General features: G+C 36.4%; 1 protein-coding gene and 1 pseudogene across 13 annotated transcripts in view; one reads left to right on the plus strand and one right to left on the minus strand.

Moving 5' to 3' along the window:
- The window catches only part of MIER1 (MIER1 transcriptional regulator), a 60,863-nt gene that overhangs the window by 27,079 nt on the left and 16,237 nt on the right, over positions 1 to 17,547 (plus strand). For 8 of the 13 annotated variants that reach the window (XM_043575205.1, XM_043575207.1, XM_043575209.1 and 5 more), the window contains 5 exons: positions 3,865 to 4,026; positions 4,625 to 4,757; positions 6,426 to 6,473; positions 6,663 to 6,727; positions 10,964 to 11,036. In XM_043575205.1, the coding sequence (XP_043431140.1) occupies positions 3,865 to 4,026; positions 4,625 to 4,757; positions 6,426 to 6,473; positions 6,663 to 6,727; positions 10,964 to 11,036 (481 nt within the window). The remainder of the gene's footprint in view (positions 1 to 3,864; positions 4,027 to 4,624; positions 4,758 to 6,425; positions 6,474 to 6,662; positions 6,728 to 10,963; positions 11,037 to 17,547) is intronic. The other 5 variants (XM_043575206.1, XM_043575208.1, XM_043575213.1 and 2 more) reach the window with 1 other exon arrangement.
- LOC122480612 lies at positions 17 to 1,030 on the minus strand (annotated as a pseudogene).

A 17,547-nucleotide genomic window follows, 5' to 3' on the forward strand; every position in this document is an offset into this window, starting at 1 on the left:
TTCTTTATCTGTCAGTTCTGTTACTGTCTCTTCACATTCAGTTAGGTCTCCAAATGTATTGTGACCAACCACTTTCAATTCTCCCCCGTTCTCTGCTTAGTCAATATTAGCAGTGTTGCTAAATTTTTCTTTGAGAAATGAAAAGTGAGTCACAGTTCTTTTTTTTTTTTTTTTTTTTAAAGGGAACTTTTTTATTGCTTTTTATGTACAGAAGACTCAACATTTAGCCCAGCTTGGTGGCCAGTTGTTTAGCCTTTGTCTTTTCTAGCTTGGCAGTGTGAGCTACTGACTTTGCATCTAGGATGTTGCCTCCCCAGTGACCGCAGATCTCATCATATCTGTCATGGTAATTGGTCCTGATGGCTTCCACCAGCTTGGCCAGAGCTCCTTTGTCTTCCAAGTTAACTTGTGTGAAGGTGACAGTGGTGCAGGTCTTCCTGTGGACCAAGTAGCCCAGCCTGGCCTTCCCCTTGATAATGCAGTGGGAAATCCCCATCTCACAACGCAGGACAGTCAGGACGACAACCAACTCAGGGGGATCCACAGCATGTGCAATCACTACCAACTGAGCCTTCTTGTTTCTGTTAAGTTGGTGACAGTATTAACCCCTGCTGGAAGGACAGACAGCCTCTTAATGGGGACATCCCCTTTGTCAGCAGCTTTCTTCTCAGCCCGGGTCAACAGTCTCTGTTTTCTTCTCTTTCTTCATCTTTGGTCTGTATTTATGGGTCAGCTAAAGCAGTTAAGTAGCTATTTGGCAGTCCAAGACATGGGTGAACCTGTTAATCCCGTGAGGCTCTTTCAGACATTGATAGAGACTAGCCCTTTGCTGCTGCAGTTGGATGTAGCGGGGCCATTTGACAAAGCAGGTGGGGTTCCTTTTGGGCTAGGTACCCTGTCCGATACCAAAACTCTTGAGCCTCTTCTCAAACAGCAGGTTGACCACCTTCTTGGCTTCCTGCTTCCTCATGACAGCAGGGGTTGGGGCCACCTTCTTCCCTTTAGCCTTCTTTCCTTTTGGCATCTTGGATGGCTGGAAGAGAGCTCAAGTGAATCATACTTCTTAAATGCTTATCTAGGAGGAAAAATTCTTGACCTAACCATGGAAATGAGACATTCCACGTTCCCGATAGTAATTAAAAAAAAACCCAAAAAAAGAAAACAAAAAAACTGTTCCATGCAGTTAGTATGTCACCTATCCTTTTGACATATAACTGACCTGGGTTAACAGATGTTAGTGATAAGCCTTATTAACAATAATAATCAAACTTTATTACCTCTCACTGGAAAGGAAATTTGCAGGTATCTTAGACTGTAATATAAGTGGTTCTCAAGGTAGTCTCATACCAAGAGCATCAGTATCACCTGGCACATATAAAGTGCACATATAAGTGCAGATACTCAGGCCCAACCTCTGCCCTACTATAGTAGAAACTTGGATGGGGCCCAGCACTCTGTTTTGATAAGCCCTCAAGGTGATTCTGTTGCCCTCAAATATAAGAAACCAAAGCTAGAAAGCCCGCAGACATTTGATTGATAACCTACCTACTTTGTATGTTCTTTCAAAGTATCAGTTAACTCACTTTTAAAAATCAGACGTAATAGCAGTCTATATTAGGGAAGTTTTAAAGATGAGATATTGATGAAACAAACTCTTCATGAATTCTTAAGGTCTGTGTAACTGTTAGTTGCAAACTTAATGCTGAAGCTTTTTTGGTGCGTTCTTGTTCATAGTAGTGACTGCCATTGTCAGACCTTCTAATTTGTGGTATAGAATGAGTTTATGGAAAATACGAGCTGGGATTAGGTCTAGGTATTATAGAAAAGTCTCTCAGGGCATGAGGTTTCTTTCTGCTTGGTTTTCTTACTTGTACATAAAGTTAATAAACTGTCCCACTGGTGCTTTTAAAGATCTGTTGAGATTGCATAATACTCTTCCTTTGCTCTTGTTCAGAAGAGAGAGAATAAGATAGTGGAATCAAAGCACTTATCACAAATGTGCACATAGAAGACACTTTAGGGCGGCTGTTCGTTATTACTGTGTATACAACCAACCATTTCTGTAGCTTTCTTTTATTCTACTTTCTTGATTTTGAAGTTCTGTTTTAGTTCTTAAATCCTGATTTTCTAATTCCAAATTTCTGTGTCCTGTACCAGGTCCATGGTACGTGGATCTCTGCATGGATTAGATCCTTGAACACCTCAAGCACTGTTTGTGTTATTGCACTTTGAGAAACACAATAGGAGATGCCAGTTAAGTATGCCAGCTAGTCATTCAGCTGGAGTGGTAGTACCTTACCTGTTACAGTTACCACTTTTCAGGTTGTGGCTGTTGGGGGTCACCAGGGCTCTCAGAATTGATTTCTCTTTTAGAGATAGATTCACAAACTAATATATAACTAGAATCTCCATTTACAATGTGAAATACCCGTGTTAAAAATAATTTTCTTCCTACCTCTTTCTATAAGAAAAATTTTTCAAATTATAAACAGTAGTTGCTTCCTGCACACAAATTCTGAGTGATGAGAGTTAAATGATCTAAGTACTTAGTGTCATCAGGTTATATCATCCAATCTGATTTATCCATCTCTATTGGAACAATGTATGTAACACATGGGCAACTTCTTTCTGTCCATGAATAATGCTGCAAGACTGCTGGAGAAATACAAAGCATGTTTTGTTTCATGGTTGCCCTTCTGGTAGGTTCAAAACTGCCTATTAAATTTTTCTCAGAGAGGTGGAGCAGGGGTTGTAGAAGGAGGGTGTGCGTGAATGTGTGTGTAATATGTTCAGGTGATTTGGATTACATTTTTTTTTAATGTTTATTTATTATTGAGAGACAGAGAGACACAGAGTGTGAGCAGGGGAGGGGCAGAGTGGGGGAGACACAGAATCTGAAGCAGGCTCCAGGCCTGAGCTGTCAGCACAGAGCCCGACGTGGGGCTCAAACTCACAAACCGCGAGATCATGACCTGAGCCAAAGTTGCACGCTTAACTGACTGAGCCACCCAAAAACCCTTACATTTTCTTTTTATAGTCAAAATAGTCTCCTATTTCCCTGATACTTTATATCACTTGATTACTGATTATTAGAGTACCTTCTATAGAACACTTGATTTCATTTCATTGCATATGGATATTTCTTCATTTCACTCTCAGGAGGTATGTTTTTTATGGGTATTACTGGCTGAAGCAGTATTCTAACGTACTGAAGAGTGAGTATAGGCTTTTGGAATTAGACCTGAATTCTGGCTCTACTATTTGTACCCTGTATCATTTTGGGGGAAGTTGCTTAATCTGTGAGCCTGAGTTTCTCATCTGTGAGATGGGGTAATATAACAGTTTTGTAAAATAGATTGTAAGGATTGCATATGACATGATTTTACATGATTATAGGTAACCCTAGAAAAGAATGTATGACTGATGTAATCCAGTATTATTCTTATATTATCATTATTGTTTCTTTTAATGTGTTTGTTTCTTTTTGTTTTATTGTTTCTTATTGTTTCTTTTAATTTTCCCACTCCCAAATTGTATATGGTACTCCTAAGTGTGAGTATCTATACATAGTGTTAACTGTCAAGCTACATTTATTGATTGCACAGAAGAACGGTTCTAATTCTAAGCCAGTGTTACTTTTTTTTGTTATTGTTAGCAATTAGAATTGATCAGTCTCTTATAGAAATTCTTGAAAGACTAGGATTTTCCTAGGCTTCAGAATTATTTTGGCTCACCTTGTATGATTTGAGAATTCTCGATACAGGTCTAAAAGTTTTGTGTGGAATGAAGGCTGTAGATCTGTGAATTACAGGAAAAGGAAATAATCATTTATTCAGAAGTTAACTTTTTTTTTGGTCTATTTAGGAAGGAGACATGCCAATTCATGAACTTCTCAGTCTTTATGGTTATGATAGTACTATTCGACTCCCTGAAGAAGATGAGGAGGAGGAGGAAGAGGAAGAAGAAGGTGAAGACGATGAAGATGCTGATAATGATGATAACAGTGGCTGTAGTGGGGAAAATAAAGTAAGGTTATACACAGTAATTCTTAAGATTGTAGTCTTTATTCTTGTTGTAGTAGTAATTTATTAATATTGGAAGTTGCCTGTAATCTACTCCTGAGAAAGTAATAGTTTTATCTGTGTTTTTGTGCATTTCTTTTCAATGTCTCTTGTAAGTAAATTTGAACTAACTTAAAAAAAAATACTGTTTCTAAGTAATAAAAGCCAATTGGTAGTTCTATATTCAGTTTTCTTTTTCTGTTTTGAAATAATTTGATTTATAGAGAAGCTCAAAGATCGTATAGAGTGTTCCTATATACTTTTTACCTGACTTCCCCTGTTTATATCTCATGTAACCATGGTATATTGTCAAGTAAGAAATTGGCACTGGTACTGTTAACCATATTAATTAATTAAACTATAATTAATTAAACTATAGACGATTCAGATTTTGCCAGTTTCTCCACTAATGTCCTTTTTTCTGTTCCAGGATCCAGCCCAGAATACCATGATGAATTTAGTGTATTTATTTTAGTCTTCTAGTTGTATTTGGAATGCTGTAACCTTTCATCTGCAACAGTTTTCCTTACATCTTAAAGAAATTTAATTTTTTTATTCTACAGGAAGAGAATATAAAGGACTCATCAGGTCAAGAGGATGAAACTCAGTCTTCCAATGATGATCCGTCACAATCTGTTGCTTCTCAAGATGCCCAAGAAATAATCCGGCCACGTCGATGTAAATATTTTGATACAAGTAAGTATCACTGGTTGCTGTGTGGATAATTTTTACCATTTAATATATGATGGAAAATTCCATTTCTTGTTCACTCATCTGTTTGAATTCATTTACTCTGAAATCTCGCTGAACAGTGTTAGGTTTTGTTCTAGGCTATTAGTTTAGCAGTGCTAGGGCCCTTTTTGTCCGTGAGTAGATTGCAATAATTGTTGCATCACTGTACTACTTGATTTTGAACGTGTTCCTTTTTTTCCCCCCAATGCTTCTTTGAATTTGGTTTGTTTCATGGTCATCTTTTTTTATTTCTCCTGGTATTTTCCTCGGTGTTAATTTTCTACTTTCTTTGCCTTTTAGCCTTTTTTACCTATATTCATAAATATTGCTTTTTTCTAATCAGTGGTTCCTAGTTCTAAAGAAGTGGTTTACTCTTGAAATGATAATATGTTTTATATGGAAGATCTCCTAATTTTACTACAGTTGTAATCTAGCCACAGATGACCAGTAGTTGAGACATTTAATGTATGTATCTTGAATATTTGCATGCTTCATTTGCTCCATGGTATTTCATTCTAAGCAGGAATCATTACTGTAGGTGACAGCTCTTTGATAAGAAAAAGGCAACCATTAGTGTTATTGGTTCAGACTTGTGGTCTAAATTTCTATACTTTATTTAAAAGACAGAAAAACACTCGAAGAACAACCACCTGTCATGAAATGTGTGGTAATGTAATAACTGATTAAACATGGCTACTGCTTCGTGTGAAGGATTTCTGTTACATACTTAGTTTGCAAGTGAATGTAGTGCTGCTAATATTTTATTGTGAGTTTTACGCACTGAGTCTGGGTGGCTCAGTCAGTTAAACGACTGACTTTGGCTTAGGTCATGATCTTGCAGTTCGTGGGTTCAAGCCCTGCATCAGGCTCTGTGCTGATAGCTTGGAGCCTGCTTCAGATTCTGTGTCTCCTTCTCTCTCTGCCCTCTCACACTCAAACATTAAAAAAAAATTTACTGTGAGTTTTGATCAAAGATCTGGTCCACTTGAAAAAGTGTATCACTATAAAAAGAGATGGGTTAATGAAATTACTGTGTTTTAAGTTTGGTGAAAATCTGGTGTTTTTCCTTTTTCTTCTTAGATAAATTGCCAAAGTTTGGTTAAAAGTGGGATGCTAAGTGACTGCATTCTAAAACAATATTTATTTCATGATCTGGTATTTCAGTTGTGATGCATGTATGCATGAAAGCTATGTATATATACTGCCTATCTTAGCTTTTCCATAGGAAGATTTAATTCCTGAATGTAATTTACCCTTTTGAACTTTGTATGCCATTTTACAGTTGAGAAGATGCTGAAACATGTAGTAGGTTTTAGATTTCCTATCCCAGTATGTAAATACAATTTTACTCCAAATGTAAACAAACGGCAGCTTGCCTGCTCTCAAGAAAACAGAGGTTGAGGAGAATGAAGGTCTTCATACATAGCCTCCCTTCACACTCCCACAGAGTGTTGCTAAAAAGTTCTCAGTATCTCAAGGAGCACTGATTGGAAACCACTGTTTTTGTTTTATCCAAATTCTCGTTTTATTAGGGAAGAAATTGAGCTCCTATAATTCTGTCACCAGAACCAGAATTAGGTTCAGGAACAGATTATCTTGACTCTAATTAAACCTTTTTTTAAATTTTCGTAGGAAATAATTGTCTAAGGATGCGGTTTTCTGAGATTGGAATTATCCTAGGTTTGTGGATTGTTTTCCTGTTTTAAACTGATAGGGTATTATTTGATTAGAAATATCTTGGCCCTATTCTGCAGATACTTTCAGGCATACTTAAATGTTCGATGGTAGACGTAAAAATAACATACAGCTAGATATGCAGATGTGGACAGGAAAAACAATCATTTTATAATATTGTCTTATTTATTCTAGATAGCGAAATAGAAGAAGAATCTGAAGAAGATGAAGATTATATTCCATCAGAAGACTGGAAAAAGGTAGTTAGAGCCATATTTTCCCCAAGTTTAGGTAAATTAACATTAAAAACAAGTATAATTATTATTTTACTAGCTCTATATATTGATAAAGTTGAGGTAAGCCCTTTTTTAAATGCTTGGAAGATGTTCAGATTTCCCTTTAATATATCAAAGTAAGAATACTTATTTTTTTACAAAATAAAATAATGGCATAGAAAGAATTGGACTCTTTTTGAGCAAATCCATCTCAAACCAAGAACAGAAATTGAAATTTCGAGCTAGTGCCGATTTAGTTTTTTGTTGCACTATAAAAAGTATCACAAGTGAATGTTTTTTTAAATTTGGGAAAGCAGTTGAGGCTTTGGTTTTGTTAAAGTGGCTTTTGTTAAATAATTTAAATTGTAAGTTTTTCCATCACATATTAATGTTGATATTTACAATTCAGAGTATGTTGGATAAAGGGACACATTTGAGCTTCTCTATAGCTATCCATAATAAGTTAATTTCTAAAGTGAATCTAAAGATTATATATTGACATAGGTTTTTAATTATAAAACTACATAACTGTACAACTTAATTTTACAGTAAAGTAGAAGAATTAAATTTAAGCTGTTGCAAAGCAGTTGAACTTACTAGGAAAATATGTCAAAATATCATGTAGAATTGATTAGAGCAAATCATTTATATAGAAGGATGATACCATTCTTTCTTTTTTTGTTTTTCTTTTTTTTTTCCTAATGTTTCTTTTTTTGAGACAGAGCGAGCAGGGGAGGGGGCAGAGAGAGAGGGAGACACAGATCCAAAGCAGGTTCCAGGCTCTGAGCTGTCAGTACAGAGCCCGATGCGGGGCTCAAACTCACAAACCACAAGATCATGACCTGAGCCGAAGTTGGCCATTTGACTGAGTGACCCAGGCACCTCTCTTTTTTTTTTTCCTTTAATGTTTATTTTGAGAGAGCCTGTGCATGCCAGGGGGAGGGACAGAGGGAATCCCAAGCAACTTTCAACACAGAGACATGGGGCACAGTCTTCTGAACTGTGAGATCATGACCTGAGCCAAAATCAAGTGCTGGATGCTCAACCAACCGAGCTCAGGTGCCCCGAAATGATGTCATTCTTACTGAGACATATCACTGTGTTTTGCTGTTAAAAATTACATTGAGCATTTTTTGCTGTTATTTTTCCTAGGTCTGATTTTAAATTTAGTGCATAAACAATCATTTCTTTGGAAGCAGAATAGCTCTAAACATCAAAATCAGTGGACTGGCTATACTTCTTAAGTCATGATTGTTTAATTATTTAATTAGTTAATAGTTTTGAGTCTTCTTGTGGCTTTGTTTTTTTGTTTGCTTTTTTTAAGTTTAAAGTTTTTTGGTTTGGGATGCTTGGAGCAGACTTAAAGAGCTGACACCTTGGTAATTAAAATAAGAGAACATCTTATACTTAAAGAGTTTCTATTAAGAAGAATGAAGTATTCAAATGAACTTGGAGTGGGCTCCCAGGTATTGTGGGCTTCAGCCACAGTTGGTCCATTTCTGGGTTTCCAAGGAGCTGTTTAGAAGACAGCGATACCATTGTGAGTTAGAATGGTAAGGGAAGTTTAGCTCAGTGCAGTATGTATTAATTTGAGTGAAAGATGAATGAAAGATGGGGCTGAAGACAGAAAACAAGGATCACAAAAGTTACTTACTATTTATGTGACCTATTTGGGCAAATGTTCTTCAATCCAGTTTTTTCTGATTCCTACACCATGCAGAAATTATGAAAACTAAAAACCTTGAAAGTCACCTTAAACTACTACTTTCTACCATATATTCAAATTTATATCTCTTTTCTCCAACTTAAATTGTTTTTATGTCTGAAGTGTGCAGTAGAGTATTTGAGTAAGTGTTGAATTATTATTATTATTATTTTTTTTTTAGTGAAGGAACAAAAGCTTAAAAGAGGGACAACATGGGGGAGTATTCTCTTCCTCAGGAAATTACGTAATAAAACAGGCCACAGTAAATCCAGACTGTTTTATTTTAGAATGATTTAGACTGTTGTAGTAAAAATTTTCAAGATTCTGAATCATCTTCTAAGGCTTGTAAGACACTAAATTTTTCTAGGAATTGGGACAGAGGAGACAGCTTTGAAATCAAATTTGAGTCCAAGTTACAGCCCTAGAACTTAAGAGTGCATTCCTGAGGAACTTGTTTTGAGTTTCATCTCACATAAATACAGAAATAAAAATTTTAGCCTTGTTGAAGTTGGTGAGAATTTAATGAAAATTACACAGGATTTAATGAAAATTGCACATAAGGTACCTGGTACATAATGCTCCTAAGTGCTATTTCCCTTCCCTACAGATTAGCATGTAAAAACGTGTTCTGAACTCAATAGGGAAAAGATGGTCGTCTTATTTTTACACTAGTCCAGAAGTTCTCAAACCTGGCTCCATGTTTAGAATCATTTGGAGAACTTTTAAATACTGATTACCAGGGCCTTTATCCAGAGATTACAATTTAGTTGGTCTGGAATGGATCCAGGCATTAGTATTTTTAGAAGTGCCTGAGACAGGGAAGGTTGATAACTTGACTGTCTATTCTCTGGTAAGTAAGCATTGATGAGTAAAGTTAAAAGAGGCACAAGAAGTGATAGTAGGGTACTCTTTTTTTATAATCAAAGACATAAAATTCACCTGTAAGAGTAGAGAAAACTTGTATGTGAATTCTTCTTAGAAAATTGACTGGTTTTGGGGCGCCTGGGTGGCGCAGTCGGTTAAGCGTCCGACTTCAGCCAGGTCACGATCTCGCGGTCCGTGAGTTCGAGCCCCGCGTCGGGCTCTGGGCTGATGGCTCGGAGCCTGGAGCCTGTTTCCGATTCTGTGTCTCCCTCTCTCTCTGCCCCTCCCCCGTTCATGCTCTGTCTCTCTCTGTCCCAAAAATAAATAAAAAACGTTGAAAAAAAAATTTTTTTTTTTTTTTAATTTTTTTTTTTTTCAACATTTATTTATTTTTGGGACAGAGAGAGACAGAGCATGAACGGGGGAGGGGCAGAGAGAGAGGGAGACACAGAATCGGAAACAGGCTCCAGGCTCCGAGCCATCAGCCCAGAGCCCGACGCGGGGCTCGAACTCACGGACCGCGAGATCGTGACCTGGCTGAAGTCGGACGCTTAACCGACTGCGCCACCCAGGCGCCCCAAAAAAAATTTTTTAAAAAGAAAATTGACTGGTTTTCCTATGCAGGTTTAGCAAAAAATTAATTGCATAGAGTATGTCTTTGAAGTTATACTAGAAAAAATGAGATCGTGGTATCAATGGGTTGACAATAAGAGGAATTTTTTCAAATCCTAAGAGTTATTTCAACTGTTATTTAAACTGGTAAACTGTCACCTGAAACTTGTACCTTTTCTGCCTACATCTTCATTTTGAAAATGCAGTAGATTCAGTCTTAACATTTAGCCACCAAATAAAGGAGGGTCTATAATCTTGGTCCCTCTGTTTTGTAATATCTCATCGGTGATGATCTCCAGTTATCTTTCTGAACAGCCAGCTTCCCCTAACCTGTGATTTTACATAGATTTGATGACTAAATTTCCTAAAGTAAGATTTAATTTTGTTTTGGGGAGGTTACTTTTTTCATTTTGTATTGTTTTGTGAAAGTCAGTCACTAACCTGCTTATCCATGTGGGCTTTCATCCATTTGACCTCTACAGAGCTTTATACAAACCCATTTTTCTTTACCTTGAATCTGTGGTTCTCAGATAAGAGTGTATGTCAGAATCACCTGCACAGCAGCTTGCTGAGTCCCATCCCCAGAGTTTCTAGTTAGTAGGGCTCAGGTAAGAGCTGAGCATTTGCATATCTAACAGTTTCCCAAGTGACTCTGATGGTGCTGATCCAGGGACCATAGTTTACAGTGTAAATACCTTAATATATCTGAATTTGCTTTTCTGTTTTTCAGAGTGTTTGCAGTTTGAATTATAAGAACTCATTTTTACTTCTTTTTCTCCATATTTTGAAGTAGTTTGTATTCACTGTGTATATTGCATTACACCCCATTATTATTACTAATATTTTCATCCAATCATACCCAAGCTCTTTATTATTAACTCATTCATCCTCACAATACTCCTCTGAGGTAGTTAATTGGTTGTATCTTTTATGACAGAGAAACCATGAACAGTTTACCTAGGAAGATGGTAAAGTTAGAAAATGGATATAAAATCTGTGTTACTAGATCTTACTAATGTGTTATGTTATTTCTAAAATAGGAGATTATGGTGGGCTCCATGTTTCAAGCAGAGATTCCAGTTGGCATTTGTAGATACAAAGAAAATGAAAAAGGTGGGTTAATTAGTAAAGTTACATAGCTTGAATTTATGCTTTTGAAGTGATGAACTGTTATTTTATAATGGAATGAGACCAGGACAGTTTGTTACCCCACTGATTTATGAAAGAAGACCCTTCATTATCTCTGTAAGAAGAAAATGTTTCTGTTTTTCCAGTTTTTTCTTAGAAAAAATTGAATGCCTTTTCATACTGAGTGACTTAAAACATCTCAACTTTTAATTTTGTTTTTCATATTTTAATTTCCCTGGATAAATCCTTTATAACCTGTATAAATTAAATATAATAGGTTGTTTTATGTCAGTGGAAGCTGTTAGGTTTAAAAAAACTTAAGTACATAATGACCTAAAAAGCTTAATGGTAAGCTTTGAAACTTTTAATATCACTAAAATTGAGTACTTTAATATTTGTTTATTTGTAAAATAATTTGGGAAAACAACTTGTATACTTAAATTTTACATGATTTTTTCTATCATTTTATATAAAAATTCCAAGTCGTAAGTACTTAAATTCCAGTAACATAAAATGCTTGAGGTCTTAAGTCTGTTTTAGATTATTCAGTTGGGGTGAGTTCCAGAAAGAATGTTGTGGGTGTGTTTTTAATGAGTTCATGTATAGTATGACATCACTCAGTGTTAGAAATCTTTGTTCATTTCTTTTATTTCAGTTGTTGTCTTCACATTTCAGCTTACATATGCAGAGCTTTTTGGAGTTGCAGAAGACCTTTGTTTTCCTTTTAGTGTTCTCTCCAGAAACTTCCTTTATAATGCACCTGCTTTCAGGGCAAGCAGTAGGTAGAGGCAGTTAAGAGAACACCACAGGCCAGTAAATTCTAGTGACAGCAAAAATGTTTTAACACACCAGCAATAGCTTGTACTTACTTTCAAGTTAATTCCTGCAATATACAGGAACATTAAAAGTACAATATGGAGTGACTTTGTTATATAGTAAGATTCTATACATAGTTTTGTGAATACATTGGAGTTGTGTGCAAAAATAAGTGAACCATTGACATTTGTATTTATTCTTGTAACTGAATTTTAAATGTTATGCTTTGCTTATGTACTACATAATGATTAGCACATGTTCACCATTGAGTTCTTTCTCCAACTAAAGAGCTGAAAGTTAGACCTTTGTTCTAATTTATTTATTTATTTTTTAAGTTTTGACTATGAAAAATAGTAGTGTCTGTCAGAAAATTTCGTATTTTGTAGGTGGGTAGGAAAATATTTTGGTTTTACATATGGCAGGTTAGTGTTAGGGCTTAAAGGTAGTTTTAATTAGTTCTTAATATGTTTTATGTTTTAACATGTTTGTATTGTCCGATATAGAAAATAAATGATCTTTAACTTTCGTTGTTTTAAATTTGGGTTTGATGCTTTCAGTTTTATTGTAATTTTAGAAAGCAATTATGCATAATTATTTTTTCCCGGAACAGATACGATTTACAAATTTTACTCACCATGAGAATTCAAGCATTGTAGATGGTGTGAGGATCCGACTAGATTTAGCAAGGGGATCCTGCTTTAGAGGGGTCACTGTAGTATAGGTTCTTTCCTCAGTTTTGTATTTCTAGTAATTCATACTTCTGTCATATTACCCAGAATTTGTCACCACTTAGGGTGCCCTGTGCACACAAACCAAACTCATGTGAAACTTAGGTAAATTACATTGTTAGGAAAAAACTGTTAAAGGGATACTGAAGATTAGTGCATTCTGTTCCTTCTAGGAAAAAGTTTGCAAGATATTTTTCATTGGCTTGGTGAGCACACATTCAAGAGGGAGAACATTTGGTTGGAGTGATTTTCATTAAAAAAAATGCCACAAAACTTTGATACCTTGATACCTTCACTGTAGGAATTATTTGATAAATGGATTAGAATTTTTTCATTGATACAAGGAAACCCTATTACTGAGTATCCTGGAGAGATACTGATGATTTTTTTTCTCTCTGATACCTGATTTATTTTTTACTAGACTCCATGCAACATATATATTCCTCATCAGCTATCATTTCTTTTTTTTTCTTTTAATTTCTGAGTATTTATTTTTGAGAGAGAGCACGCACACAAGTAGGGAGGGGCAGAGAGATAGAGAATCTCACAAACTGTGGGATCATGACCTGAGCTGAAACTGAGTTGACAAGCTTAACCAGCTGAGCCACCCAGGTGCCCCTCAGTTATCACTTCTGTTTCAGTTATATAAACAAGATTTGTTACAGTCACGTTAAATTCCTCTTTGAACCTGTATCTGTTGTTATATAATCTCAACTACACTATTACAATTTTCTTAAATTTATGTAAATTAGCAGTTTACTCAGTGCAGTGTATTGTAATCATGTTTATTTTTTGCATCCTTAATACCTGGTATGATTCTGTTACATAGGCACTTAGTAAACATTTGGTGGCTGAGGTATTAGGTGGGTGCAGAATAACGTTGACAAAGCCAATACGGAGTCAGTAAACTTTGATCAGTATGTAGGCATTTGGCCTTGGACATGTTTACTTCCTTTTCTCCTCAGTATAAAATAGCTGTAAAAGAGCATTTATTTACAGAGCCTATCATGAGGATTTACATAGGCTATTTTCACAGGTAGCCTTAACAGCATATACATTGTAAGTACTCAGTGAGTGACATTAGTATTCAATGGATGATTAATCTTACTCATTACATTTAGGTTTTATTTTTCAGATTTTCAGAAACCATCAGTTCATGCTGTTTTACTTACAATTGGCAAAAACCCTCTTCAGTTAGCTTCAGCAAAAAAGAATTTACCTGATTGCTTAACTGGAAAGTTCTGGGTGGCCTGGCTTCAGATAAAACTGGATTTGGGGGTTCTTCTGATATCAGCTGTCCCTCTCCTTTCCCTCTTTCCTTTATTACAAGACAGGCTAAGATGGCTGCTGGGAGCTCCTGGCTTACGCTTTACACTGTCCCTGTAGCCAGAGAACCAGCACAGATGAAAACTTCTGTATCCACCTTTGCTCCAGAAAAAGTCCTAGAGAGAATCTGTTAACTTTGTTTGAGTCATACTCAGCCAGAAGTAATTACTGTGACCAGAGAGAAGAGTGACTCTTCTGGTTTGCCCTGGCTCATTTATCTGTTCTTGGGGCTCCAGGGTGTGATGTCAGCCTCACTCAAATGGAAAGGATTTAATTCCCAAAGATGTGTTGTAGAAATGAAAAGCATGATTTTTCAGTTATGTATTTTATTGTTTCTTCCATATACTAAACTGAATGAACACCGCACCTTTTGTGATAAGACTGAATTGAATGCCGCTGACCATCTTGGAACACACACAGAGGACTGCCACCGCCTCCCCCTACTAAGAATTATCTGCCCAAAGTGTCAGTACTGCTGAGATTGAGAATCCTGGACTAGGTTGATTAGAATTAGTTGGGCTACTTAGGGGGAAAAGGGTTAAGAGAAAGGAGCCAAGATACCTACTTCCCAGTCTAATTTTCATGCTTGCATGACATGAGTTTTAGAGTAAGGAAATGATGGCTAGGAGTTTGGAAGCAGTGAATAGCAAAAGACTGCATGAATCTTTGTTTCTAATGAACATTTGACATATTATTGATTCTGAAGTTACTTACTAAAAAATGTACACATGCATTATCCTTAGTTGATGATAATGTTGAAAAGGCAGTTCATTTAGCCTGTACATATAGGAAACGCTCAGCTAAACAACTTGAAATTTATGTCATTAATCACAGTGTGTCCTTTTAAGAACATGGGGTAAACCTCATTATACCATAGCTGATTATGAGCTGGCATTTTCATCCTCATGATACATTGATTACATTGAATTTTTACTTCGGCATTAAAAAACAGAATAACACTTCTTATGAAAACTGAAAGTGAATAAATATAAATTTATTCGTGGGGGATTAATTTCCCAGATTTGTGGTGGTGGTTTCTGGACTTTCTACACACCCTCCCAACCACCACCACACACACTGAACTTTGTTAACTTATTGTGACAACCCATTTTATTTGTTACTTAAAATTCCATAATAAGCCCTTTCCTGGGTAACTTGAATATACTAGGTGTGTTCCTGCCTTCAGAATGTTTTCGTTTACTTATAATCACATGTGAATTATATCTCCCATAATATAAAGTGGATATATTTGTGGTTGCTTTTTAAAAAATTCTAACATCTAGGCTTGGTAGTTGATTTACACAACAAGAGATGTTATTTCTCTTCTGTATTTTATCCTGTGTTTTATCGTAGTGGTGGATTTTTGATTTTCTGAACTCTTGGCATTTTGTTCTGCAGCAGACATTTAACAAAAGTTACTGTCGTTGCCTGTTTTATTTAGATCAGGGTCAAAAGTCATATTTTATTTGGAGTGTAAACTTAAGTGGAAAATAATTTGGTCTGTTTCTGGAACCAGTAGACAGTGTGATTTATTCTCTGTGGAAATGCTGATTGTTCTCATCTGTGGTTATTTTTTAGTATGTTGTCACTGTATAAAATGAGGTGTTGTATTCTCAGGGTCAGCCTGTCTAGCTGTCTTGTCACAGTTCTAGGGGTCTGGCTTGTCATTTGGCGCCATCTGGTGATGTTTGTGTACTCAGCTTAGACAGGATCTCTGTATCCTGTGGCAATTTGCAACTTAACAGAATGATTCCAGAAGTATCTTTTAGGTCACCTGTGCTTGTTTCATAGGCCCACTATGGGCGTATTTAAGTGGGAGAACACTGGGGACTCAGGGACGCACCACCTTCCATCTTTCTTAGGACTTCTTGTAAGGCCTTGTCCGCCCTCCATCCATCAGTCTCAGGAACATGAAAACTGTAGTCTTCCCCACTTCCCGCTTCAGTGAACAGAGGCTAAGCAGACAACAAAAATCAGTAGTCATATATCCAGATTCACTTTGTGATGGTAGTTTTATTGTATTTACAATTTAGAGTTTCACTAAGATTATACCAGCAGGCTAGAGAAGGAATGAGGTTTACTAAGGAAAATTTTCTAGAGATTATCCTTATACTTTATTTTTTTTAATTTTTTTTTTTAACGTTTATTTTTGAGACAGGGAGAGACAGCATGAACGGGGGAGGGTCAGAGAGAGAGGGAGACACAGAATCCAAAACAGGCTTCAGGCTCTGAGCTGTCAGCACAGAGCCCGACGCGGGGCTTGAACTCACGGACCGTGAGATCATGACCTGAGCCGAAGTCGGCTGCTTAACCGACTGAGCCACCCTGGCGCCCCTATCCTTGTACTTTAAAGAAGAGTATCTATTTTGGGAAACAGAAAAGTAGAACGATATTTTAAAGTGTATGTGTGTAGTGGAGGTGCAGAGTGAGACAAGGTAATTTATATGAAAACACCCAACATAGTGCCTCATACATAGGAGATGCTTAATTAGCTGTTAATTCCTTTCTTTAAAAAAAAATTTTTTTTTTTATGTTTATTTTTGAGAGAGAGCGAGCAGGGGAAGGGCAGAGAGGGAGGGAGACACAGAATCTGAAGTAGGCTCCAGTCTCTGAGCTCTCAGCACAGGGCCCGACGTGGGGCTCGAACTCACGAACCGTGAGATCATGACCTGAGCCAAAGTTGGACGCTTAACCAACAGAGCCCCCAGACACCCTGCTGTTAATTCCTTTTTTTTTTTTTTTTTTTTTTTTTTTAAATAACACAAGGAACTTTGACACTGTCGGTTATCCTCTGTCTCTTAAATACAGAGTTTTTCTTTAGCTGGTTCCTTCCTACTGGCATTTAAATGATTGTCTCTTATGTTTAAAAACCAATAAAACCAAAAACTTTCTTCAGCTCTACCTCCCCTCTGGCTGTACCTGTCTCTCCTCTCTTAAAACCAAACTTTTTCAAGAGTCCCTACTTTATTTCTTTCCCTTCCGTTTACTCTTCAGTCCTTTCTAGTGGGGCCTCAGCTTCCATTTCTGCACAGAAATGGCTCTTAAAACATTCCCCTCCTTGTTAGTAAGCCCATTGTACCTTTTTCAGTTGTTACACTGTTCATTGAAAAGCATTTAACCAGTCTAGCACTCCTTGAAGCATTTTCTTCCCCTAGCAGTGATGGTGTCACATTTGTTACTTTTTCTCTTTTGATTCTTCCTTGTTTTTTTTTTTGTCTGTGTTCCATCTTCCTGTCAGTTACATTTGCACAGGGCTCTCATCTTAGGTTTTTCCTCCTTTCCTTCCACTTTTTAAATTGTGATGAGATTTAGGCTTTAGTCTTACTATAATGGAAATTCGGATGAAAGTGAAATGCTTTTTTTAAAAACGGAAAGACTCTTGTTTTATGAAAATGATTTATGTTCATTATATTTTCAAACTTCATAGAAAAATACATAAAAGAAAAAATTACCCCAAACCTTACCACCAGGAAATAAGCAGTGTTAACATTTGGTGAGCATTCTTTTAGACCTCTCATTTCAAAAATAATAGTTGTAGCTAACATCCATTGAACCTTAATAATGTGCCAGAATTGTTTGAGTTCTTTAAATCTTTACAACCCAATATGATAATGTGGTTATCCCCA

Source organism: Prionailurus bengalensis, chromosome C1 (genome assembly GCF_016509475.1).
Source record: "Prionailurus bengalensis isolate Pbe53 chromosome C1, Fcat_Pben_1.1_paternal_pri, whole genome shotgun sequence".
In the NCBI taxonomy this organism is placed as follows: domain Eukaryota; kingdom Metazoa; phylum Chordata; class Mammalia; order Carnivora; family Felidae; genus Prionailurus; species Prionailurus bengalensis.